The 27,842-nt window shown below is 44.8% G+C and overlaps 1 protein-coding gene across 4 annotated transcripts in view; it reads right to left on the bottom strand.

Annotated features, from left to right (window-relative positions):
• Window positions 1-3,668: 3,668 nt before the first annotated feature.
• BICRAL (BICRA like chromatin remodeling complex associated protein) overlaps window positions 3,669-27,842 on the bottom strand; it is an 81,044-nt gene continuing 56,870 nt past the window's right edge. For 3 of the 4 annotated variants that reach the window (XM_042986378.1, XM_042986377.1, XM_007085185.3), the window contains exons 6-12: window positions 19,824-19,929; window positions 18,853-18,953; window positions 17,041-17,102; window positions 16,082-16,227; window positions 14,680-14,774; window positions 12,433-12,535; window positions 3,669-8,000 (exon numbers count right to left, since the gene is read on the bottom strand). In XM_042986378.1, the coding sequence (XP_042842312.1) occupies window positions 7,237-8,000; window positions 12,433-12,535; window positions 14,680-14,774; window positions 16,082-16,227; window positions 17,041-17,102; window positions 18,853-18,953; window positions 19,824-19,929 (1,377 nt within the window). In that variant the 3' untranslated portion in view covers window positions 3,669-7,236. The remainder of the gene's footprint in view (window positions 8,001-12,432; window positions 12,536-14,679; window positions 14,775-16,081; window positions 16,228-17,040; window positions 17,103-18,852; window positions 18,954-19,823; window positions 19,930-27,842) is intronic. The other variant, XM_015538935.2, reaches the window with a different exon arrangement.

Here is a 27,842-nt window from a genome sequence, read left to right as displayed (position 1 = left end):
CCAACCAGAGAGAGAGAGTGCCATACACAGAGCTCATTACCTGATGAATAAATGTCGAAGGACAACATAGTCTTTGGAATCAAAGACAGGTGTGAGACTCCTCACTAACTTAGCACTTCACACGTGTCTTACTTTGTAAAAAGGCAAAAACAAGGGTCACCAAAGTGTAAAACGTTTATTAGATAGTAATCAAAGAACAAAAATAGGTCAATATTTTGTAACTGTATCTATCTACAGATAAAAGGTAGGTCCTCTGGTACTGAGGGTAGTAGGAGAGAAGGAAATTTCAGGGCTATTAACAGTGGCTGAAAGAGACTTGGAGGCCACAATTCAGGATAGGTTTTCCGAAGCCAGCAGATGGCGCTAAGAGAGTACTTATTCTCAGTGCCAAAGCCATCATTCCACAAGATGCAGAGGAAAAGTGATAGAGGCCTCCTCAATCCAAAATTATTCACTAACTGAATACATGTTTACTGAGCATTGACCCAGCGTGAGGCAAGATACAAGACTTTTTATTTCAAAGTGAGGATATCGAATGAGAATGGGGAATGGCCTGTTGTCATAGGCCCCTTTTGGGAATGATTAAGACTGTGCAACTATACGCAATGAAGTAGGTTTTCATGTCCTGAAATCTTAATGGTGTTTTTCTTCTTTGTTGACCTGCTGATGACCATTTCCATTTCCTAACAGCATCCCATTTCTCTTGTGGACTGGTCTGTCTCTACTTCATCGTGTACAATCGTGGAGTAGGGTAGGGTATCAAATCTAAAGGTTTGTCCTCCCAATACATAAGTTGAAGGGGTGTCTCTGAAAGATCTTTTAAACTCCTTCCATCTCCCTAGTGGGAGGGGGCATGAGACACTAAACTCTGGGTTTTGAATCTTGAGCAGAGTGATAATGGAAGAAACATAGGAGGTTTGGGGCAAGACTTTAAGGATTTCCACCTACTAAGATCTGGAGTTTCCTTGTTCCTGTCTTTCTCAAGCCTAATGGTTCTTCAGTCTTTTTTTCAATCTTTGTCTTTACTGGGGTGCCTGGGCGGCTCAGTTGGTTAAGCACCCAACTCTTGATTTCAGCTCAGGTCATGATTTCATGGTTCGTGGGATTCAGCCCCGCTGTCAGTGCAGAGCCTGCTTGGGATTTTCTCTCTTCTTTTCTCTCTGCCCTTTACCCTTGCACGTGCCCTTTCTCACTCTCTCTCAAAAGAGACTGGGTGGGTGACTGGGTGGCTCAGTGGGTTGGGCGTCCGACTTCAGCTCAGGTCATGATCTCACGGTTCGTGAATTTGAGCCCCACATTGGGCTCTGTGCTGACGGCTCCGAGCCTGGAGCCTGCTTCGGATTCTGTGTCTCCCTCTCTCTGTGCCCCTCCTCCGCTCACACTCTATCTCACTCTTTCTCAAAAATAAACATTAAAAAAAAAAAAAAAAGTCCTTTCAGGGCAAACCTTTGCTGGCTCTCTGAATTGACTCCAGGGTTCTTTTCCCAGCATATTCCACAATAGGTTACTTTTGTATTGTCTGCACTCTGGGATTATTTGGACAGTTGAGGGACAGTTATGAGACTTCAGGAAGTTGACTTTTGTTACGTTTCCAGCTTTCCTTGTTGCTTCCTCAGAGAGTGACATGAGGTTACCAGGACACAGGTGAGAAAGAGATCAGATGAGCCTGGAGTTGGGGAAGACAACGTGGCCAACAGATTTTGATCCTGATGAAAAACAAGCATAAGGAAGCGAAAGTGTGAAGGAAAAAGGAGAGAACATGTGAAGGCCAGCAGCCTTTGAGGGTCCAGGATAGACAGAGGCAAGCTAGAGTAGGAAGTACATAGTGTGCAGGAGGGTAAGACCAAAAACAAAACAGAAAAACCGAACCTTTTCTGAATTATTTCAGTGACAGTGGCTCTTAGCTTCTCCCACCTTCCATACTTCTTCAGTAACACCTCATTTTACACCTCAGGAAGTAGAGGACCAGGACAAATCTGCCCAGTTCATAGGCAAGGAAGTTGAGGCTGAAAGTTGCACTAAGAGATCTAATTATGTGTTAGACGAGGTACTAGAACCCATTTCTAGATTCTGCTGCCCAAAGCACTTTCTGCCCACTCTGTGGTACTGCTTTCTCAGACCTTCACACAAGTGATTTTTTCTGAGGATCTTCATGCCTTTGCAAGTGTTTTCAAAGGCTAGGCTCCAGCATATGCCTGTGAGAAATGCGGATTAGGGCTTATAATGGCCTTTCACGGGCAGCAACATAGACACAGACGATTCATATTACAGAATCCACTTTATACTTATGACAATGCTCCTGATTTCTCCATAATATTTAACCCTATAATTACAAAATGCCTTTATCTTCATTCCCGCACAAAGTATCACACCTTTTTCTCAAATGTAACTAAGGATGAACTAAGAAGCAGGGCACTGGAATACAGACCGCAACTTTACCAAAGTGGTAGGTCGGGAAGAATTTTAGCCCCGGTTTCTTCTCTCCTGAACTCCAGTCACTTCCCAAATGTAATGCAATTATTTGTGTGCTTGTTTCCTGTCTAGACTGTGAGCTCTTTGAGAGTAGAGGTCATACCTGAATTATCCATCTAGCCTGGTGCCTGTAAACTGCTCAAAAAATGTATGGTGGCAAATGCTGTCCACCTTCAGCTGGGTACCCAGGAGCCCTCACTCTGTCTCCGAGAGCATAGAGGCAAGGCTGAAGCAGAGTCAGAGCCCGGACCCAGGGCCTAGCCCCTTGAGGACAGCACAGAGTGTTGTTTGAGCGATCTGTTTCAGTGCCCCCAGATTGTTTTCTTCCTTTTCTTTTTGCCCCCAATAATCCACTGGCCCCTTTCCTGGAACACAGCCCCCCGCCCCCCATACACAGGACCGAGGGCTTTAACCATCGTTAGAGAAGATGCCTGGTCTTTCCTCCGGGCAAGCCCCTGGGGAACAGAGTCTGATCCGAACCAAGCAGCCAGATCATCCTTCCTTCTTCATTCATGGGACACTCCCATTGCAAATGGTCTGAAGAGGGGAAAGAACATCATGTTGGGCACACATTTGTCCTTAGCAAGAGAATCTTGGCATCAGAGCAACAGTGCGTAAAAGACATGAAGGGATCCATCCAGTGATGCAATTATTCTAGCAGTAATTATTCTTACTACGTCCTGCTTCTATGTGGATTACTGCAGAATCTTGATTTTCTGACTGCTGCTTTAGGGGTGGGGGTGGGAGTGCGGGTGGGGCACAATTCAACCATAAGGGATCCTAGGCCCCAAAGAAAAATTTAAGGAGTCTTATACCTTCACCCCAGAAATACATTTCACCCTATGGTAGTTTCTCTAACAATTTGGGTAGCATCCCTCTTGTGAGGGCAAGAACTCAGAAGCGCCTCAGAATTTACAGTTCAGGTTACAGAGGTATTTCTCAGTGTAGTTTGGTCAAAGGTGTGCGAAGAGAAACATGTTAAGTCTGAAACATTAAAAAAAAAAAAGTTGGCGCTTGGGTGGCTCAGTTAAGCGTCCGACTTCGGCTCAGGTCATGATCTCCTAGTTTGTGGGTTCCAGCCCCATGTCGGGCCCTGTGCTGACAGCTCAGAGCCTGGAGCCTGCTTTAGATTCTGTGTCTTCCTCTCTCTCTCTGCTCCTCCCCTGCTCATGCTCTGTCTCTGTCTCCAAAATAAATAAACATGTGAAAAATTTTAAGAAACATGTTAATTCTGGAGTAAGTCTTGTGTAAAACAGTTTTCTGTACCTATGCCTTAGCCTTCTTGTCCTTAACTGAAACAAAATAAATACAGTGATTGAAGAAACCTTCTGCAGATTGAGGCTCATTTATCTAACTTCTCAAATGGCCCCATTTTTACTTCCTTCCTAAAGGACCCACGTGACATCCTTAAGGACCCACGTGACAAGAGTAGGGCTGGAGGCCCGACAAGTACATGACAACTTTCTCACTGACCAACTCTGTTGAATCTGGAACTGTTTGGAAAGGCCGGTCAATGAAAACCCTATCCCCTCACTAGTTAGGCTCCTGTTTGGGAACAGTAAATCTATTTCAGTAGAACTCCTACTGAACGCTTACTTACCTTTTCTTCTGGGAAAAGAGCCATTCCTATTTGCAAAATCAAGACAATCACAGTTGCGCGTTTTCCCAAATCTTTGGCTGTATTGCAATGGTTGTTTCATTTTGTAATCTCCAACTAAACATTTCCTAACCATGGATTAACAATATAGTTACTGACTGGTTTCTTTTAACAGTATTTATCCAACATAACAAAATAAACTGCGATTTGTTATACTTTTTTTTACAAAACATTTTATAAATATTTTTACAAAATGTATACAAAGCAATTTCAAGTGAGACATACTATACAAATGAAGGTATTTAAGCAAATAAAGCCCACACCACACTGACAGTGAGTGACGCATCCTCTATAAGTCAAGTCAGTCTGTAAGGCCTCCCTAATCTAACAAAATCTACTAAATTCTTCAGAGCTAAAATAGTTCTTTTTCGTAATTGCCAGTTTAAAATTTGCTTTATCTTTAGGCAGTACTTAAGGACACAGAAAATCAAATGCTTAATAACAAATGCACACTTTTCCACAACAGAAAAAAAAAAAAAAGAAGAAGATGATTTTTGTTACTGAGTACAAGTAGTTCTAAAAAATTAACCTTGACTAATGAACCTGAACAACTCAAAGCTGGCCGTCCGAGGCGGAGCCCTCTGGCCCTTAGCCAGAGGGGGCTCCACATGCGAGTTATGACCCATGTGCGCAAAACCTAATCACAGGAGTAAAATACATTTCGTAATCTTCATTTGTCATTATCTAGAATCTTTCCTCCATAGAAAGTAAACTTACATACAAGGACACAAAAATTTACAAGTTTCATTTTGGTAAATTAGGCTCTCCATTTGCTAGACAAGTGTTAGGGCTCAAAAGACCCTTTGAGATGGTACATAGAAAGGCTGGGATTGGGGTAGCAGGACAGGATGGGGAAGAAAGGGAGGTGATGAATGTACATGAAGCTTATCTTTTAAGAATTCCACTGATTGGCAATAATTAACGTAACTCATCAGTAGCCTACGTGAAGGCTTCCGGGTAGAAAGTTCCACCATGAGAAGAATTCGATTAGGAGGGACCATCTTTAAGTCTTGCTAGGAATGAGGGGACCATGAGTCCTAAGAGAAGAAGAGCCTATAAAATCATGGGGTTCAGGGCAGGGTGTTACCCCAGGGCGGCCCAAACAGAAAGTTCCAACTGGCAATACCAACTTATCCTTCTAATATGTTACAATACAGGAAAAAAGGGGAAATCTGCAATTTGGACATTGGCACAAATAAGGAAAAAATGGGAACCCTAAAATGGCCCAGATTTTCCAAGTTCTATTGGCCGGCGGGTGGGGGTGGGGAGAAGGAACTTCGCTTTTATGAAGGCTGGCTGGCTGAGAGGTTTCTTTGAGTGCAGGGACAGAGGGGCAGGGAGAGAGTCTGGGTCTTCCGTTGCCGTGTTTTCCAATAATCAGAAGCCTTCCTTTCCAACGCAGGCCAATCTGGAAAAGAAGCGCCCAACATGATGACAATGGGGGTCATCCCCATTCTGGCAACAGCCAGAAACAGGTGCTGGCAATGCGTCAGAGTGGAGACCAGTGGGTGCAACCCCTCAAGCCAGAGAGATCAACAGGATAAATGAGAGAGTGCGTGCACATGGGAGGAAGAATGGGTGGGTCCACACTGTCACCAGAATGACCTGATCTCAATAGCTCAGATACATGCACGCGCACGTGGGGCAGAGTGCATACGAAATACCGTTATGTCGCTTTCCCAATGACAGGAGAGAAGGGCTGGTTACAATGACACTGGGAATGAAGGTAACAGCCGAGATGGGATGAACTGGGGCACGAACACAAGGAAGGAAAACGGGGAAAGCTCCCTGAAAAGAAATATAAATAAATAAAGCAATAAGTCATGTTCACTAATAGGAACACGGGCCACACACAGACCGTGACAGGGCGTGTCCTTTGGCTCTCAAGTGGGAATCCCGTGTCTCAGCTCTTTTCTTTCAGTGGGGGGCTGGCTGGTAACTTTGGTTTGTCTGTGTTTTGGTAATGATTGCTGCCGGGGGGTGACTACTGTTCTCAGACAAGAAGCATAAACAAGGCCAAAGTCCCCTTAGAGTTTAAACTGAAGTATTACAACACAGTTTTCAAATGAAAGTGCTTTGGACGCTTGGCTATTTGTGGGAGAGGGTGCGGAGAGGTTAAATGAAAGGAAACCCAGCAACAAAAACGTACAGCATACGTTGACTATATCCAATTACAAAATGCAAAACGCTTGTTTTTTTTCTCAATAGTTAACATATATATGCTTTTACATATATACATAGTATACTCCTCAAGGCTCTCTCCCGGCCTCCCCTGTACACTGTGCCACTTAACTCGTTTCCATTTTCCTTTATTTCAGCCTGGTGAAAATTTTCTCAAGTCGTGCCGTTGCAACTAAGAACAGAGCATTCCCTAGATGAAACTCAACACGCGTATGCCGAAAAGCATGAGGTTTTGCTCCAGGAGCATCGGAAAAGCGCTCAGACGATGAACAAGGAAGCCCTGCGAATGCCCTGCTTGTGTGCTGGCTGCTTCCTCGGGGCTGTGGGGTCCCTGGCAGAGCAGCCGGCAACTTACTGCTCAGAGGTGGCCCGGGGCGGGGCGCGGGGGTGGGGTGGGGGGGACAACCGTGTGGTCTCCCCTCCAACAACAACAACAAACCCAAAACAACGAAATTTGGAGATGCAGTGGGACATTCTTTCACAAAGTAGCTTCTATCAGTCCTGTTTGATTTTCTTTAATAAGTCTGTTCTTTTCAAATGACTTAATGATTGTCAGAATTTTACCGAGGGCCAAGTGTACTGTGATCTCAGTGAGTTATGGTGTTTTTTTAAAAAAAAAAAATAGTAATAAAACAAGTAAACAAACACACAAAGAAAATGACTATAAGCACTTTCGTAACACTTGAAATGTGTAGGGCCTATCAGACTGCTTTCTAACAAGGATTAATTTCACGAAAGGATCTCCCTGTAACCACCACGAGTATTGCTCTTAAACAAAGAATGGGATTGAAGATCAGAAAGAATAACCTGTGATGAAAGGTCAAGCAGGCTGGAGACAGGAGAACACTTCCATTTGCTTTTGCCAGGAAAGAATGTAACTTGTCCGGGGCGGGGTGTAGGGGCGGGGTGGGGGAGGGCTGCTGCTATTAACACTCTAAGATACTATTTACAGCTGCTTCTAAAATGGAGTCGGTTTCTACAATGCCTTCACTGTGGTCCGGGATGAACTTTTCCAGGCAGTTTTCCTGCGAAGCCATTGGAGAAAAGTTGGGGAAATCTAACTCAACAGAGCCGCTAACCGTGGGGTCACTCTGGGGCTGCCGCCCAGCCTTTTTGAGTTCCAAGATGTTCTTAAATGTTGTTTCTAAACTCTTAGTGAGCTGGAGGTCTGGCTGGGGCTCACCCGACCCTTTCATGATGTCTGTGTGTAAAACTTCATTCTTTGGAGAATTCCTCAGAGTTTTGTCCTGGAAGGAATTGTTACACGTCATCTCCAAGTGAGAATCTACTAGGATGCTTGAGAGTTTGCTCTCAGTACCGTGATCTGGTCTGGATGAGGTTTTCCGGTGCCCTTCGGGGCCGGGAGAGCACTCGCTGGCCTTCGTGGACTCTCTCCGGCTTGTTTTCTCTTCGGATGCACTCCGGTACTGTGCTAAGCCCACTTTGTCGAATTTCAGTGCTCTGCCGAGGCATTCAGTTTTTTTAGAAACGTTTCCTTCTGCGGAGACCACGATGTGATTAGGCACTAGATGAAACTGGTCATGATTCGTCGGTTCTCGGCTTTGGGCCTTGGCTGTCAGGTGCAGAGAGCTGGGCGCTTTACTGCCATGCTGGTCACTCCGGCCAAACTGTGTCTCATGAGCAGCTTTATCAGGTTTGAAGGAACAACAGAAATCAGCCTGAAAACCCTCTGGGAATGGGAGCAAAAAGAACACTAATGAGTGAATGAGATAGGAAGAACTATACGGCAGACCCCCAGTGGGTCAAGTGCAAATCCAGCCGAGCCCAGCAAACCAGTCTTTCATGTCCAGGAACACGCAGAAGCACCGCACTTGAGGGGGCTTCCTGTGAAAGTAACCATGGCTTCCAGACAAGAAGCTTAAACCTCTTTGAAAAAGTAGCTGCTTGGTGGGTGACAAATGGGAAAACCAAACAGGCAAAACCTCCACTTTGTCTTGATATCTTAGTGTTCTCTCTCTCTCTCTCTCTCTCTCTCTCTCTCTCTCTCTCTCTCTTTTTAAAGTTTATTTACTTACGTATGTAAGTAATCTCTATACCCAACTTGGGGCTCAAACTCACAACCCCAAGATCAAGAGTGTTCTGATCCAGCCAGGCACCCCTCTTCGTGTTATCTTTAGCTAGTTTTTAAATTACTGCTCTGAAATAGTCTGAAAACAGAAATTAGATGCTAGTATCAGCTTGGTTTCTCCCTTGGAGCAGAGGGCTGTGGAATGAGGCTTTAGGGCAGGGTGGGAGTAGATACAACTACTTCTGTCTTTGGGTGATGGCATTTCGGTCCCTATAGACACATGTAAGGGGACCTGGAGTTATAGCTGCACTTTGCCAGGACCACAAAACAAATGGTCAACACGATTCCAAAATGACGCCTGCTTGGAAGGACAATGGTGTATGGAAGAACCGGGTCTATGAGTGAGCACTGGACTGTGCCAGCCTTGAAGAGCCCAGGATGACAAGAGAAATTTATGAGGATTTAGGAGGTTGAGGGCACGGAAGCAGACTGCTGTTACAGAAGAGGAGAAGAAGTGAAATAGGGCTTTAATGACATCTGTAGAAACAAAATGTGAATTTCTTCATCAAATCACAAAATATGAGATGTAGGGGATACAGCCTTGAAATGTACAAAGAAGACTCCAGGGGTGCCTGGTGGCTCACCTGATGGAGTGTCCAACTTTGATTTTGGCTCAGGTCATGATCCTAGGGTCGTGGGATTGAGCCCCGTGCTGTGTGTGAAGCCTGCTTAAGATTCTCTCTTTGTCTCCCTCTTCCCCTCTCCCCTGCTTGCACTCTCTCTCTCTCTCTAAAAAAGTTTTAAAATAATATTTAAAAGGAAGACTCCAGGGGCACCTGGGTGGCTCAGTCGGTTAAGCATTGACTTTGGCTCAGGTCATGATCTCACAGTTTATGAGTTCGAGCCCTACATCGGGCTCTGTGCTGACAGCTCAGAGCCTGGAGCCTGCTTCGGATTCTGTGTCTCCCTCTCTCTCTGCCCCTCCCCTGTTTGTGCTCTGTCTCTTTCTCTCTCTCTCAAAAATAAATAAACATTAAAAAAAATAAATACATAGATAAAGAAGACTCCATCCGACAAACACTGGCTGTGCAGGCACAATACAGAGGGGGGTGAAGGTGACACGCAGGTCTGGGGGGCGGTGACGAAGTAGGAAGATTTATCCATAAGCCCAACTCATCAAAAGGCAATAGGAGATTTCAAGTTCTAAGAAAAAGAGATAGAATTATATCCTACATCATTCTTTTCCTTTTTGGAAAGATTTGAGGATTCTCCTAAGTACACAGCATTTCTTTCAGACACTCTCTTCAGACTGAGTGTAAGGATCATTTATTCTCTTTAGAAATTTCATGAGCCACGTCAGACACAAGGCAGAACCTTTAACAACTGGAAAAGAAGTTAGAGGAATGGAAATAAAGCCACTGGAAAATAATAGTCCAACAGTAGGGGAATGGAGTAGCTACATTCTCAAATTAAAGTTACAAAAAATTTATTAGGTATTATTTTGAAGACTCTAGCAAATGATAAGGACTTCAGATATGTTAAATGGAAGCCAATTAGAATAACAAAATCATATTTAGCATATGACATATGGTTATAACTATACATAAATGAGGCATGCAAATAGGAACCGGAGCTGGAAGGAAACTTGGAGAAATAAAAACTTTTCTTCTATAGGATGGTGCAAGTATGGGTAAAATTTATATTCCATGAACTGTGATAATGATATTTGATTTAAAACATTTCAGGAGCGCCTGGGTGGCTCAGTTGGTTGGGCGTCCGACTTCAGTTCAGGTCACCATCTCACAGTTCATGGGTTCGGGCCCCGCGTCAGGCTCTGTGCTGACAGCTCAGAGCCTGGAGCCTGCTTCGGATTCTGTGTCTCCCTCTCTCTCTGCCCCTCTCCTGCTTGCACTCTGTCTGTCTCCCCAAAATAAAAAAAACATTAAAAAAAAAAACATTTTAGAGCCCAGGGGCACCTGAGTGGCTCAGTCTGTTAAGTGTCCAACTTCAGCTCAGGTTGTGATCTCACAGTTCATGAGTTAGAGACCCACATCGGGCTCTGTGCTGACAGCTCAGAGCCTGGGGCCTGCTCTGGAATCTGTGTCTCCCTCTCTCTCTGCCCCCCTTCCCCTTGCACTCTCTCTCAAAAATAAACATTAAAAAAAATTAAAAAAAAATTTTTTTAGAGGCCAGAGAAAAGTAAGGAGGATTCTTATTTATTTGGAGGATTCTTTTTTTTGTTTGTTTTCCTAAGATTTTATTCTTAAGTAATTTCCACACCCAACATGGGGCTTGAACTCACAACACTGAGATCAAGAGTCACGCTCCACTGACTGAGCCAGCCAGGCGCCCTGGGAGGATTCATTTTTATTTCGTTCAGAAAACTTTTTTTAAATGTTTATTTTTGAGAGAGAGAGTGAGAGAGTGCAAGCACATGCGAGCTGAGGAGGAGCAGGGACAGAGAGGGACAGAAGATCCAAAGCAGGCTCCGTGTTGATAGCAGAGAGCCCCATGTGGGGTTCCAACTCATGCACAGTGAGATCATGACCTGAGCTGAAGTCAGATGCTTAACCAACCAAGCCACCCAGGTGCCCCGGGAGGATTCATTTTTAAAAGGCAGATTGTGGGTCAAATCTAATGGCATTCTGTAGGGACCAAGGGCAGGCCACCCCAACAACACAATGGCATACTGATTATTTTGGATTAAAACTACTTAAAAAAACAGCTTGTACAAGGATACTCTGACCCTCCTTGGCTCCCTGAGAGCAGGAAATAAATCCCCCATGTGAAAGGCGCCCTCCCTGTACCAAGAGGCAGAGAGATATCCTCATCACCAGAAACATGGAATTCAGGGCCAAGAAGGATGTATGAACAACCCTTGTTACTTTTCACTAATTTACCACTCCAGTCCAAATTCTGTTTTGAATTCCTTACTAAGTGAAGTCCCAGAGTTAAGTCTCTTTATCGTATCAATTCCTCATAGATTTATTGTCTCTTTGTCTAAAAAGTAGAAAAACTGCCTGCCTTGGTTACTCTTTCAGTCTCAGCTTCATTATTGGACCTTTGTATACATGTAATAAAACTTTTTTGGGGGCGCCTGGGTGGCTCAGTCAGTTGAGCCTCTGACTTTGGCTCAGGTCATGATCTCACAGTTGGAGCCCCACATTGGGCTCTGTACTGACAGCCAGGAGCCTGGAGACTGCTTCGGATGCTATGTCTCCTTCTCTCTCTGCCCCTCCCCACTTTGTGCTCTGTTTCTCAAAAATAAATGTTAAAAAAATAAAATAAAACTTTTGTTTCCTCCTATTAATAGGTCTTATGTAAATTTAATTCTTAGCCCAGCTAGAAGAACTTTGGACAGAGGGAAATTTCTTCCCCCCCTTCAACGAAATTAGTGGGAAACTGACAGAGTGAGAGAAAGGTACTTAAATGGAGCATCTCAATTTACAAGCTTGTGGGCAGGGACCCTACAATGCCTTGCAAATAGTAAGACAACTCAGTAATTTGCTGAGGCTTAAATGCTTTGGGGAAGGCTTCTGACTTAATTTTGTTCTCAAAAACTAGAAAAAGAATGAGAATTTTATGTTTATAATGGGGGAAAATAATCACGTAACAAATGTCGAATTCCAGGTTGGATTTTCTAGGCTATAGGCCTTCTTAGAGTATGCCTACACTGCTCTCATTCTGTTTTTTTTTCTCCCCAGAATTCATTTTATTTATTGTATTGTATTATATAATATTTTAAAGTTTAAAAAATTTTTAAAGTTTAAATTAATTTATTTTGAGAGAGAGGGAGGGTGAGCAGGGGAGGGGCAGAGAGAGAGGGAGGGAGAGAGAGAATCCCAAGCAGGCTCCACACTGTAAACTTGGACCCTGATGTGGGGCTTGAACTCAGGAACCATGAGATTATGACCGGAGGTGAAATCAAGAGTTGGGTGCTTAACCACTGAGCCACCCAGGCATCCCCTCCAGAATTCATTTTGTACCTTCAGGTTTTGTAACCAGAGGTGGTTCAGACAGACTCCCCAAAGGCCCATGGCCCGGACCCCATAAGTCCGTCCCTCTCCTCTACTTTCCCTCTGACGTTTCTTACCAGGGTCTACAAGTGCCAGACGCTTGTCTCGGGACAGAGAAGCTCTTTCCTCCTGGTTGAACATTCTATCGATCATCACCATCTCAGCAGAGGGATTGATCCGCTAAAAACGAGAGAGTCCGGTCATTTCAGATGCCTTTTAACAAGTGCAAACATCCCACTGTGTCTTTGAAACAAACGAAGCAACCAGACATGAGGATTTGGTGTTTAGGTTCTAGTCGTGTCCCATTTAGTCACATTTTTTTTAAAGAAATCTTTTTCTTTAAATGTTTATTTATTTTGAGAGAGAGAGAGTGCACGCACATGCGAGCTCAGGGGGAGGGGGTGGGGAGGACAGAGAGAGATGAGAGAGAGAATGCCAAGCAGGGCTCCGTGCTAACAGCACGGGGCTAGATCCCATGAATTATGAGGTCATGACCTGAGCCAAAATCAAGAGTCAGACACTTAACTGCCTGAGCCACCCAGGTGCACCTCTGTTTAGTCACATTTATCCTTATCATGTAGGAATGCATTTTTTAAAATTGTATTTTGGGGGAAAAAGTGATTTACACATTGATACAAAATTCAAAAGGTACTAAAGAGGATGTGAAAAATAAGCCTGCCTTCTTGGCTTGCCCTGCCTTTCCCTGGGGGCACCTGCACCTACCAGTGTTACTAGACTCTTCTAGACTGATTTTATGCACACACATGCATTGACATTCTTCTTTATTTCTGCACACAAATGGTAGCAACTACACACATTGTTCTGTATCTTTCTTATTTCCTTCTCTGCTTACTAATACGTTAAAAGTCTTTTCATTGCATGACCTTTTTTTTTAATAGAAGATAATTTGACCAAATAGGTGGGCCTTTCCTCAAAAATGGTACTCTTTTTTGACATCTCAGCATTTTGTTTCTGAAATGGTTGTTAAAATGAGAACAACTATTTCAGGCTTTGGAGGCACAAATTTAAGTAAATATATATATATATATATATATATATATATATATATATATATATAAAAAATTTTTTTTAACGTTTATTCATTTTTGAGAGAGACAGAGTGCAAGCAAGGGTGGGGCAGAGAGAGAGGGAGACAGAATCCGAAACAGGCTTCAGGCTCCAATCTGTCAGTACAGAGCCTGACACAGGGCTCGAACCCACGAACTGTGAGGTCATGATCTGAGCCAAAGTTGGACACTTAACCCCCCAGGTGCCCCAATGTGTGTGTGTGTGTGTGTGTGTGTGTGTGTGTATAGTTAAGTAAACATAAACACACATGTATTTGCACTGTACTGTCTATGTGCACAATGTAGTTCAACTAAGTTCCCAAGGGACATTTTCAAAGTTAATTTTAAATTTAAGACTGCTTGTAAGAGGCCAATTTATAGGTTAAGGCTGATACGATTTTAGAATTGTTTCTAAAATCTCAGAAGAGGTTTGGTCTTTCTACCATTTCCTGAGGTATCTTACATTTTTCTCTAATTAACGGATGCTTTAAAACTAATTTTAGTGTCTATTTAGGGAGATGAAAAGACTCTGGAATTAAGACAATGGTGATTATTGCACAACCCTACAAATATACTGAAAACCATCAAGCTGTACATTTATATTTATTTTTGTCCACATTTATGTTTTTTAGTAGGCTTCATGTCCAGCATGGAGCCCAGCATGAGGCTTGAACTCAAGACTGTCAGGTCAAGACCTGAACTGAGATCAAGTGTCAGACGCTAAACTGACTGAGCCACCCAGGCGCCCCCAAGGCGTACGTTTTTAAATCGTGCAGGGATTTTATGGCATGTTCATGATCACTCCGTTAAAAACAAGACAAAACCAATTTTAACATCTGTTGTCACCTCGTCTTTTCAGATGTCACTCTGAACAACCTTCGCCACATCTCTGGGCTGGTGAGAGGCGGCTGTCAGCATCAGAGTGTGGATGGTGGCTGGGGGGTGCCCAGCCAGACCAGATGGTCCCCGTCTACCTTCTAGCTCTGTTAGTTACTCTGCAAGCTCACTGGCTGTGGAATGTTAGGCAAATGACTTAGCCAAAGCACTGGTTTCCTCGTTTGGGGCCAGGAAAGCCACAGCACTCACTAGGTGTGATCGCGCATGGAAAGTGCACCAGATGCCAAGTGCTGTAGTATCTATGCCTTTTAAACTATGCTGGGAAAATGTAATTCCCTGAGGTTTTTTCCTCTCTGAATTAGTAGCTGTGACCTGTAGAGTTTTAAAAAAAACAACTATGCGTGGTAGCAGCGTTTTTACCATGGCATCTTCTAGAAGCAGGCATCTGTATTTGTTAAGCATCGCTTGGGTCCTTTTTAGGAGCTGAGTGGCAACTGTTTCAAATTCATTGTCGACTTAAAAAAAAAAAAAGGAGAGAAAGAGAGAAAATGGTAAGACGGTGCAAATCACCACTAGGGCTTTTCTTTCTTAGGCCCGAAATGCATTACTCTTCCATTGCTCAAATCTGTCTTTTCTGTGACAGTTTTCTCTTCCTAGATTAGCTTTCCTTGTTTAAACAAGCTTCTGCGCTGCTTTTCTCACGGTCCATTGTTATGTGATCAAGCAAGTCATTTCAATACTAGCTTATGTTAACTTAAATCAGGAAGCCAAGAGCATAACGCTTTTAACATCACCTATAAAGGAAAACCACGTAACACAGACGTGCAATAAATATCAATGAACAGAGAATGATCTGCTGGTCTAGGTGGCTGTACCCCCTCTCCCTTCAATGGTATGAAAGACGAAAACAGTTGAAACAACGCAGTCCTGCTGTCTGGGGTGGGCCGACTGGTTTTTATGTGAGGACACAAACTAGTTCATGATATCCTGCAGGTCATGGTGCAGTGGCTCTGGCCTTTGCCTGCCGGTCTCCAAAGGTTTCACATTTTCTAATCACTCCGAGTCTTCACATCCCTGTATAATGCGGGATCTGGACCCTATTCCCGGGAACTCCCAGGGAAGCTCCCAGGGGACTGACAGGGACACCACTGTACTCAGATCAGAGACCCCAGCCAGGGAAGCAAGACCAGTGGCAGCCGAGGGAGGCATTCAAGCAGTGGAAGGGAACTACCAGAGTCCAGGCTTGGGGACGGTGGTGGGAAGGGTGGGGGGGAGGGTGGGCCCAACTCCGTTGTGCATCTGTGAGAGGCATCGGAATGGCGGGGTTCCAGGTTGGTAATGGGGCTCCCAGCCTTAATCTTTTTTGCCAGTTTCTTGACATACAACAATGCCCTAGACTCACTTTGGAACCTTGAAGAATGCTTGTGAGGGCTAAAGTATCTCTCTAATTCATAAAACTGGTAGTAGCAGCTAAGGGTATGCAATCTGCCTCAATACAAAAAATCACTGGCTAGAGTACCTGCTTCTGAGCCATCCCGCCTGCAGCCAGTAGTCCAGACAATGCTTTGGACTCACTGCCCCCAAATCTGTCAATAAAATACTCTGACATCTGCATATCCCTTCACAGAATATTGAGAAGAGTAAGTCACATAACCCTAAACATGGACCAGGAGATTGAGTAAATTGGGAACAAGTTAGGTCTGTGATTAAAAACACTAACGTGCCTACTGTCTGGGAGCTACGTGGCTCTCGCTCTTCTGTGGGGCATCCATAGGATGGTGTCTGGTGTCATAGTGGCACTCTGGGGTTACAGCCTGTTTACCTTTCTTCAAGTCTTCCTCGGTGGGCATGGAGCCCTGGCACACGTGGTAGGAGAGTAGCCTCTGCACCGCATCACTTAGTGATCGGAACTGACTTTTATCAGGTGTCACAGCGTGGGCTTGGTCCCTCTGTAACTGCTGGAGAATGCTTTAAAAGAGAAATTGCCCATGTCAGTGGAGATCCATGGTAGGAAACCTAATTGCGATTTGCATGCAAAGAAATTAAGACCTACAGGAATGTTATTATTCACAGTATGGCAGCTCTGTTTTTTTACTTCATAGGCATTTACCAAACCATGCTTCTCCTCAGAGACCCTTCAGCCAATCGAAGGGTATGTGGCATGCTGGAAAGACCAAGAACTATTCTTCTTAAGAACAAAAGAGCCAAAGGTAGACTCAAACTATATATGATACGCAGCTGACCCTTCAGCAACATGGGAGGCTGGGGGCACTGACTCCCCGCAGAGTCAGAAACCCACAGAGAACTTGACTTTCCCCAAACTTTACTAATGGCCTCCTGTGGACTGGAAGCCTTACTGATTACACAGTCCACTAATATATAGTTTTTATATTATATGCATTATACAGAGAAAAGAAAACGTTATTAAGAAAATCGTAAGGAACAGAAAATACATCGATAGAAAATACATTTTCTGTATTTATCAGAAAAAAATCTGCGTATAAGCGGACCTGCACAGTTCAAATCCGTGATGTTCAAGGGTCACTGTATTTATAGGTCCTAATAGAAACAAACTATAGGAAATTATTTTCAAAGTACATTAAAAAAATATTATATACATTATATATATATATACACACACACACACATATTGTATACACACACACACACACACACACACACACATATATATACATTATAACCTGACTTCTGTTGTATATTTATTGAAGGTTAGGAACCTAGAGAAATGGTCAAAATGAGTCATTTCCAAGGGTCACTTACAAAGCTCCTTTAGTTAGTTGTTTTGTAGCAGGCCGCTTTTGTCCTCCTGAATGACTATCCACCTAAAGACAAAACATACCTCTTATTACTCCCTTTCGTAGAAACAATAAGTAGAATGTAGTTACACATAGTTATGTTACAGATATTTTCAATTCCCTATCCAGAGCATATTCTTTTTTAAGTTTTTTAAGTTTATTCATTTATTTTGAGAGAGACAGAGAGAGCGCACAAGCATGAGAGATGGAGAGAGAATCCCAAGCAGGCTGTGCACTGTCAGCACAGAGCCAACGTGGGGCTCGAACTCACAGACTGTGAGATCATGACCTGAGCTGAAATCAAGAGCTGGATGCTTAACCAACTGAGCCACCCAAACACCCCTTTGTTTTGATTTTAATTAAAAACCTTTGTTTTAATTTTTTATTTTACAGAGAAAGAGTGTGTGAGTCGGGGAGAGGGGCAGAGGGAGAGACAGAGTCTTAAGCAGACTCCACGTTCAGCGCAGAGCCCGATGTGGGACTCAATCCCAACACCCTAGGACCATGACCTGAGCTGAAATCAAGAGTCTAACGCTCAACTGCCTGAGCCACCAGGTGCCCCTCAAGAGCATATTCTAAGAATGGGGACTGTACCCCGCTAAAAAAATAAAACAAGCCAGTCCACAGACCCATGTAGCAAAGTCACACCGTGTCAAGATTATGGAAAGCTGTACTATCAGTTCCCTGGAAGGGATTGTATTTAAAGCCTGAATCTCCAACTCTATAAATGCATCATTAGATTTGTGAAGTATATTTGTGGGTACCAACTCCATGAACATCTGAAAATCCCTTAGCTATTACAGTCAAGGTGTGTGATTTAGTAGGTAATTTCTCTCTTTTTTTCCTTTAAGTAAACTACACCCCAACATGGGGCTCAAACTTATGACCCTAGATCAAGAGTTGTGAGCTCTACTGACTGAGCCAGCCAGGTGCCCATGGTAGGGCATTTCTTATGTCAATGTTAAGGGAACAAACATGACTTATGTCAGAATCTGAGAACTGAACCAGATCCTTCACGGAGTATTCCAGGCGGGCCCAGACTATAACAAGTTTCATTAAACTATGAATTGGGGTTTGATTGAGAAGAAACTAAGGGCTCAGCAAGCTGAAAACAAAAATATTTTTCCTTCCTTTTTAGATCAGTGGTTGGGTTAAAAGACCACAGAAACAGACTATTTCATATATTCCTGGTTGCTACAGCAGAAAAATAAAAAACTCTTGGTATAACTAAGAGGAACAGATCTACTTCAGTTATGATAATGAGTGACACCACTGAATAGTAAACTACATGTTTTTAGTGCCTACTATGTATCGGCTACTAGTATATTATTATGGTTATCATTATTGTTTTAATGTTTATTTTTGAGAGAAGGAGAACGCGAGCGGGGAAGGGGCAGAGAGAGTGGGACAGAAGATCCGAGGGTCCCCATTGACAGCAGTGAGCCCAGTGCGGGGCTCGAACTCACAAACTGTGAGATCACGACCTGAGCCAAAGTCGGATGCTCAACCGACTGAGCCGCCCAGGAGCCCCAGCTTCCAGTCTATTATTAATTCATGAGGAAATGACAGTGCTGTAATGTGAGAAATAGAATAGACACATGAACCCCATAAACATTAACAGAACACAGCCTGGCCTGTCGGGAAGGTCTTCAGTGAGCAAGCACACTTTTGTGTGTAGATGATACCAGGCGGCAACCACCAAGCGGGAGATGACACAACTACATTTCCTCCCAATTATGCTCAACCTTAGGAAGAAGCTATGCAAATTGTCCTCTACCTGCACAGCTGGCTGGCCAGGAGATGATCCAACTACCTTTTCCTGCTGTGGCTGTGCGGTTCCTAAGGACACCGGTATAACTTTGCTTCCAGAATCCTGCCCTATTAGAATGAACACATAAGACAACAGAAACAGTCAATCGGGCCCCTTATATCACCCCTAGAGGCCAATGGATGTGGGTTACTGAATGTTCTGAGAACGATTTCTTTATCACGAATGCTTGCTCTGAGGAAGGACGGTGGGAAGTACATTTATCTACAGAAGTCCTAGCGGCAGATATCAGGATTAGTAAAGCCTACGTGGTAATAAATAGAAAGTAGATACATAAATCAATGGGAATAAATAAAAGCTGCCAGTGTTACAGTTTCGAATTATCGAAGGTCTGAGGAACAGGCCTCGAGCCAGTCACTACGGCAGTATTACTGGACAGCCAGCCAGGATTACGACACCCCAAAATGCTCACGAACGATGTAAGGGATGGGAGGCCCAAGCAGGAGGCTGATTACAAGTGTTCCTGCTTTTGTCTTTTTCAGTATTTACTGAGCAGTGCAGGTATTCAAAACTTTAGAAGGAACGGAAGACATAGCCCACAATATTTTTAGTCTTGGCGGGGGGGGGGGGGATTCCAAATATATATAAATAAAATGACATGAGGATAGTTACAGAGTCCCTTGTGCCATAGGACACTGGATTTTGTTGTTTCCGAGCAGCACATTTCCCCCCAAATTAAGTGCGTCATAATTTAATTAGAAGTGCGTTTTGTTTTTCTTTCTTAGTAGTGTATAAAATGAAAGTGGGGATTGCAACATGGTTTATCATTCGGGGGGGAAAGGAGGCAGAAGGAACGGTCAGGGTGGGGAGGAGGCTGAATGGGAAGGGCTACATGCAGGGTGAGGGGTGGGAAGAGAGTGTCCTCTGGATTTGGGGAGACAGGGGACGGCTGAGGGGAGATTACTGTGAAGGCTCCTGACCTGGCAGTGCGGTGTTCAGGAGGCCAGGGATCTGTGCTTGCCTCAGGCCATCTGTGGTCTTGGAAGCGGATATGGGGGAAGTCTGATTCAAACCTTTTTTCTGAGCCTGCGAAAAATATTGCCAAGAGGAAAAGTTAATTTCGTGACTAAAGGCTGTAACAGATTCCTCAAAACACCAATTAGGCCAGTTAATGCCTACCCGGCATCACCGTCAGGTTAGATTACAAAACAAAAGCAGAGTTTTCCGTCACTCTCCTACCACGCTGGGAGGACCGCAAGCAGCGCCCTTTAAAACGCTACAGGCGAGCCGAATTTTCTCAGTGCCATTCACGGGGATGCTGAGTTGATGCCAGACTGCTTTCTTGCCCCGGGACTGTGGTGCCCAGACACAAAGGCAGAGCCAGAAGCTCACTTTCTATCCGCAGTAATTTTCTAGCCTGCAGGGACTATGATCCCAACTACCAGAACCTATGGGGGCGGGGTGCTGCACGGACTCTGAGCACCTGGTCAGGGTCCAAGCGCCAGCCCCAAACCTACTGTGAGCACGCACTGCTGTGTAGATGATCTAGAGTACGTGTCACCCCTGCCCCCGGTATGTCTCCCGTTCGCATCATGTCAACATCAGGTGTGACTGGGAAATGTAAATTCAACTGAATATTAGCCTGAGGAAAATATTATTCGGAAAATTAATCTGATGTTTTAAATGGGTGAGTGCTTCTTTTCTATAAATGAGGACATGAACTGGATGAAGTTTAGGGACTGACAAGTTCCTTTTAGCTCTAAAAAGATCTGTTATCTCTATGATCCATTTAAAGGAAGATGATAAAGGGCTTTTAAATTACTCTCAATTTTTAACCTTCTGTGTCATTACTGCTTCATAGTGCAATAAGTTTTCAGAGTTTTTTCTTGAGTTTTATATTTTCTATTCTATCAGTGGATTGAGAATTTAGTGCAGCCATCCCCACGGGGGACTTAAACTATGACCTTGGCCTGATTAAAATGTTCCCACCAACCATTCATGTGTGGGCACTCACACAGTCTTTAGCAATGCCTGACCATTGGCCAAGTAAGTTCATGCTGACATTTCTATTCTAAGCGATCAATTATCTATTTGGTTCTCTCTTCTAATACAAAAATGGAGAGGGATTTCTTTTTAGAGCTATACATCCTTTTTGTGTCCTTAGTGTTTATTTATTTATTTTTGGGTGACAGAGAGAGAGAGAGAGAGAGAGAGAGAGAGAGAGGGAGGGAGGGAGGGAGGGAAGGAGGGGCAGAGAGAGAGAGAGAGAGAGAGAGAGAGAGAGAGAGAGAATCCCAAGCAGGCTCCGCACTGTCAGCGCAGAGCCCGACGCAGGGCTTGAACTCACGAACGCTGACATCATGACCTGAGCTGAAGTCAGATGCTTAACTGACTGAGCCACCCAGGTGCCCTGAGAGAGATGTGACATCACCCCAGAAGGAAGAGGTCACTACAAAGTTGGAAATGGTCACCTTGCTCATCCTTCCATTAGCAGGGAAGGTCAGACCTACACCATTCTACGCAGACAGCTAATACATTTTTAGTAACAAAACCCGGAGGGGAAATTTTCCAGTGTTCACAGCATTTCACCTAGAACATAACTCTGCTCTCCTAGTGTTGGTAGCTGTCCACACGGAGGACACTGGGGTTGCGGGGAGGTCTGGGGAAAACGGTGAGGACCCTCTCAGATATTTCCAGGGGATGAACACTAAGGGCCACCTTGAATAAAAAACAAACAGATAAAAGTTGGGAAAATGTGGCTTCACAGGGCAAGGCTATATACTACATGGAACTCTGAACTAACCAGACCACCAAGAATAGATGGACCAGAGTGAATATGTTCCAGTGACCGCAGTCCTTACGGTAGTGCTGTTAATACAGTTTGGGAATTTTTCCCAATGTGCCTAGTTCGCACGAAACAGAAGAATGTCAGTCATCCTTACTGCTTTAGAGTATACAACTTTTTTTTTTTAAATAAAAATGGCATTACCCAGCCTGATCTTCCACCTTACTTATCAGACATGACCTAAAATGATTCACAGTTACTAAACAGATGAACGAAACAAAATTCCTACAGCAGCACCTGGGCGGCTCAGTGGGTTAAACATCTGACTCTCGACTTCCGCTCAGGTCCTGATCTCATGGTTCGTGAGATCGAGCCCTGCGTCGGGCTCTGCACTGGCAGCTTGGAGCCTGCTTGGGATTCTCTCTTTCTGCCCCTCCTCTGCTCATGTGCTCTCTCTCAAAATAAATAAATACACATTAAAAAACAAACAAACAACCCCCCTGCATACATAAGCGATAAAACTATACAGCAAAGCAAGAAAGAGATCACCAGGAAAGTCAGGAGAAGGGCTGTGGTTCAGAAGGCATATAGAGGGGGCTGGTTTCTGGGGCTACTTGGCAATATTCTATTTCTTGAGTGGTTACGTGGATGGGAATTTGCTTTTGAATTCTTTGTTAACTGTTCGATCATGCCTTCCACATTTTTTTCTAAATGTGTGCTCTTTCACAACACAGAAGAGTGAAAGGGAAAAAAACCCAGAACAACCTCATGTCCAAGCCTGAAAATGAAAGTACTGTTGTGTCTAAAAACAAGGAAACTGAGGCGCCTGGGTGGCTCAGTCGGTTAAGCAGCCGACTTCGGCTCAGGTCATGATCTCACGGTCCGTGAGTTCGAGCCCCGCATCGGGCTCTGTGCTGACAGCTCGGAGCCTGGAGCCTGCTTCGGATTCTGTGTCTCCCTCTCTCTGACCCTCCCCCGTTCATGCTCTGTCTCTCTCTGTCTCAAAAATAAATAAATGTTAAAAAAAAAAAAAAAAAACAAAAAACAAAAATAAGGAAACTGTCTGAAGGGGACCCTCTCGTGTAAGCACATGTTGGAGTGTTTTGTAGTCCCCTTGCCCACCTGTGTGGGTGCCAAGCATTGGCATCAGTGCATTTTCATCTTACCCTTGCCTGTGTCCTCAAGTACGCCTTCCCTCAGGAGGAGGACGGTCACTCCAGTTGTCCCACTGTGGGGTAATTGCACAGGTTGGGCTGGGGCGGGTAGGGCCAGGGTGGTGTTAGAGTCAGAATGCATGGGGGGAGCCTGGCCTGGGCCCTGCAGTGGCATAACCTCAGTCCAGCTGGTCTGTATGTTCGGAAAGCTCCGTGCCTTAGGGACGACTCTGTCTCCAGAAGTTCGCCGCTCGCTCCCAGTCTACATATTTTCAGGGCCGGACTTTGGTCTGTCTGGGTCACTGCTGTATTCCCGGCACCAGAACGGGGCCAGCACCACAGTGAGCGCACAGCAAACAGTTATTCAGTAAACTGTGTGAATGAATTCCACTGCAGTGTACGTCACGGGGGTCCGTCCCTCCTCCCAGCCCCCCACCCCCCCAACCCCTCAGGATCCATCACCTCTCTCCTGTTCCCCAAAACTTCAGGCTGCCCACAACTGACCATCTTTTCCAGAAGTGAAATTTACCACCTGTCCTGTTTCCTGAACTCTTAGAGAAGCCTTGCTCTTTAAATACATTTTCTTGACAAACAGACTGTTTAAGGATACTTTGTTGAGAACTTGGCTCTAAGAAATCTGCTAACATCAGTATACATTTTAATGCTTTAGATCCTATGGATTATCTTTGATATCATGTAAACATACAGAAGAACCCCAACAAATCAAAATATTTGATATGTCAACCTCCCCTTCTGGGGTATACTTTGAAAGAAACCAATTACAACCTAGCAAGACAATATTCACCTAACAACAGGCATTTACTGAATGAGGGAGACCACTGGGGGGCTCTGTCCAGCCACACTCCCCTCTGGGAATTGTCCTATTGCCACAGAAACGGGTTGGAGCCAGGAAGGTTGGAGAAGACACAAAGGTGTGTTACCTGCCAGAGGCATCGAGGGTTAAACTTTAGGAAAGGAAGGAGCACTTTTTCTTCTGTCTAAAAGTGCCAAGCTTGGGGCCCCTGGGTGGCTTAGTTGGTTGAGAGCCCAACTCTTTTGATTTGAGCTCAGGTCATGATTCTAGGGTTGTGGGATTGAGCCCCATGTCGATCCCATGCTCAGCATGGAGCCTGCTTAAGATTCTTTCTCTCTCCCTCTGCCCCTCCCCTGCTCTTTCTGTAATAAAAAATTTTTAAATAAAATAAAAGTGCCAATCCTGCCAATGGAGCAGTTTATCCACCCAGAGGGGTACCTTTTTCTATTTTGGCTCAGAGGGGCACTTTTTCTTAATTTGAACAAAGGTCCTGTATACAGCAGTAGAGGCCCTGTATGGTCACTTCGTGTCACCCATGGCCCTGCTCCTCTGGCTATGGCTTACTGAGCCACAGTGGGTCATTAAGCTTCTGCTGGGAATTTTGAGTGGTGGTGGGGAATGGATACCCAAAGGCAGTGGCTCTCAAATGCAGGTTTATAGACTAGCTGCATCAAGATCACCTGGGGAGCTTCTGAAATACCAAGTTTCTGGGTTCTAGCCACAAGATTCAGAAATCCAATGTGGGCTTAGGAATTTAAAATTCTTCTCTGTCTCAAAAATAAATAAACGTTAAAAAAAAAAAAGGGGGCGCCTAGGTGGCTCAGTCGGTTAAGCGTCCGACTTCGGCTCAGGTCACGATCTCACAGTTCGTGAGTTCGAGCCCCACGTCGGGCTCTGTGCTGACAGCTCAGAGCCTGGAGCCTGTTTCAGATTCTGTGTCTCCCTCTCTCTGTCCCTCCCCCGTTCATGCTCTGTCTCTCTCTGTCTCAAAAATAAATAAACGTTAAAAAAAAAAAAGAATTTAAAATTCTTGTATTTATTTATTTATTTATTTATTTATTTAATGTTTATTCATTTTTGAGAGAGAGAGACACAGAGGATGAGTGGGGAGGGGCAGAGAGAGAGAGGGAGACACAGAATTCGAAGCAGGCTCCAGGCTCTGAGCTGTCAGCACAGAGCCCAACGCGGGGTTTGAACTCACAAACTGTGAGATCACGACCTGAGCCAAAGCCTGATGCTCAAGTGACTGAGCCACCCAGGCACCCCAGGAATTTAAAATTCCAAAAAGCTCTCTTGATTCTTAGGCACTGCTAAGTTTTGGAAACCACTGCATTTGCATCGGAAGCCGGCCTGAGGTGGCCATTTTGGTGGAGAAGAGTGAGAGAGAACAATGAAGGACAGATAAAAGGCCACGCTATCTTGAACAGGCTGAGGGAACAGCAGAAAGCCTGATTTCTGACCTTATAAGGAGCTACACTGGACTTCCTGAATGTTCTCCTTTTTTGCTAAATGTGTTAGGGTGAGTTTGTTCGTTTTTTAGAAAAATTTTTAATGTTTTTAATGAGAGAGAGAGAGAGAGAGAGACAGTGCTTGAGTGGGGGAGGGGTAGAGAGAGGTGGGGAGACACAGAACCCGAAGCAGGCTCCAGGCTCCAAGCTGTCAGCACAGAGCCCGACGTGGGGCTCGAACCCACAAACCGTGAGATCATGACCTGAGCCGAAGTCGGACGCTCAACCGACTGAGCCACCCAGGCGTATGGTGAGTTTCTGAGAGTTGCAACCCAAAGTACCTCGATGAAGGCACCTGGGCGTCGGCTGTGTACAGGGCACCATGGTCAACCACAGAGAAGGCGGCCGAAGGACACCAACACGGTCTCTGACCTCTGGGAAGTTCACCATCCAGAACTAACCCAGGCCTACCCCAACACGGCTCATCAGCATACTGTAATTATGGCCTCTATCCTCAACTGGGCCCTCACGCCTGTGTGGTCCTTTCTTTCTCCCAGCCAGCACCTTTGCTCATTTTCCACTCAACGCTATTTCACTGTCTTCAAACCCGTAAGCCAGGTGCAAATGCGTTCAACTCTACCACCACAGCTACACCCTTCCCTGCATCCCCACTCGACCTTTCCTTGCTTCTGTTGTTACAATGGCACAGGCATCCCTCCTCTTTACTACAAAGAATCCCACCAGTGCCCTGGAAGTCATGTCCATCTCCTTCCCATCCAGCTTTGAGAAAAAAAGCTCAAGCCTTTCCCGTATCCTAAAAAACGAATTCCCTCGGCCCTACATCCTGCAGCTATCAGTTACCTTCATCTTTCTGAATGTTGTGTGTGCTCATGACCACACCTTCCAGTCTCTCCCTGGTCTATTTCAATCTTTCTGGCTTCCACAACCGACACTCCATGGAAACAAGTCTTACCAAGGTCAGCAGCTGCCTCCTCATTGCTAATGCTGTCAGAAACATCCCAATCCTTACCTCCACTGGCTTCTCAGTGATGCTTCACTCTGTGGACCTCTGTCCTCCTGCCTGTAACAACATTCTCTTTTCTTAGCATCCAGAATGCTGGACCCTATTGGTTCCTCCTCTCTGGAACCTTCTGAGTCTCATCTGTGGACTCTTCTTTCTCCTAATCTCCTAAGTAGCAAGGTGCCATGGGGTTCTCTTCTGGCCACTTTTTCTTTATTCACACACTCACCCTGATCCATTTCATCCATTTCTACCACTTCACTTACAATGGACATGGTGGTCAGTCTCATTTGCGTCCACATTTTGGTCCTGTGCTTTGGTATAGATAGCTGTTTATCATACACTTTGGTTGTCCTACAGGTTTTCAGGCTTGGCAAACATACCCTACACTGAACTCATAATTTCCCTTCAAACCACAACTCCTTCTCATGTTCTCTATCTCAGTGAACCTGGTGTCACTGTCCAGAGTGTCATTCTTTTTTTCAACGTTTTTTATTTATTTTTGGGACAGAGAGAGACAGAGCATGAACGGGGGAGGGGCAGAGAGAGAGGGAGACACAGAATCGGAAACAGGCTCCAGGCTCCGAGCCATCAGCCCAGAGCCTGACGCAGGGCTCGAACTCACGGACCGCGAGATCGTGACCTGGCTGAAGTCGGACGCTTAACCGACTGCGCCACCCAGGCGCCCCCCAGAGTGTCATTCTTATCTCTCTGCTATAGCCAGTCAATCAGAAGGTCTAACCTAAGTGTCTTCAAACCACTCCATTCCCACAATCTCTAGCGCCACCAGGCTAGTGTAGGTCTTCAGTATTTCATGCTTAGATTATGACACCAGCTCCTTAACGTGCCAGATAAAGGTCCTGTATGATTTGGTCCTTGCTCACCTTTCCTGCCTAAATCTGCTGTATCTCATCTGAACTTGCTTTGCTGTCTCCTCAGTATCACGGTCTCTTCTCTCCCTAGGCTTTTGCACTGCTGTTCCCACTGCTGGAACATTCTTCTCTCAGGCCCTTGCTACCTGGGTAACTCTTCCTTCCCTTAGTAGGTCTCCGTCAGAAGTCACTATCTCAAGGAAACCTTCCCCAACCATCCCATCTGGGTTAGAGGTGTCTTTCTTGAGCCTGGAGCTCTGGATTACTTACTTTTTAAAATTTTTTTAATGTTTTTTTTTTTTTTTTTTTTTTTTTTTTTTTTTTATGAAAGAGAGAGACAGAGCATAAGCAGGGGAGGAGCAGAGAGAGAGGGAGACACAGAATCCGAAGCAAGCTCCAGGCTCTGAGCTGTCAGCACAGAGCCAACGTGGGGCTCAAACTCATGAACCGTGAGATCATGGCCTGAACTGAAGTTGGACACTCAACCAACTGAGCCACCCAGGCAGTCTGGTAGACTGGTAATCTGGTATATTACTTCTACTGGAGTGTCTAAAACAGTGCTCTGTGGCTGTCAGCTTATCTGTCTGCCTCCTGCTCTGCAACTGACTGGTGTAGCCGTGGGAGGTTCTAAAATACTGTTGAAGGCAGGAATGAAGGAAGGAAGGGAGGAAGGAAGGAAGGAAACATTTAACACAGTAAGTGATTATGCACCTGTTGAGCAGTATGAACGAAAAGTGCAGAGAAGAGATCTGGGGACACTGGAAAACGGCTTCACTCTTTTAGGGGCTTTGGGTGGGGGCCTGAAGGACAGGATGCATTTCTACCTGTTAGGAAAGCGTGTGTAATGAATGCCCATGTCAGTAAAGACATGGGGCTCACAATGAGTCTGGCCAGTCAGGGAGGTG

This window comes from Panthera tigris, chromosome B2 (genome assembly GCF_018350195.1).
Source record: "Panthera tigris isolate Pti1 chromosome B2, P.tigris_Pti1_mat1.1, whole genome shotgun sequence".
Taxonomy (NCBI): Eukaryota; Metazoa; Chordata; class Mammalia; order Carnivora; family Felidae; genus Panthera; species Panthera tigris.
The sequence above is the reverse complement of the archived record's forward strand: the minus strand, read 5'-3'. Positions and strand labels throughout refer to the sequence as shown.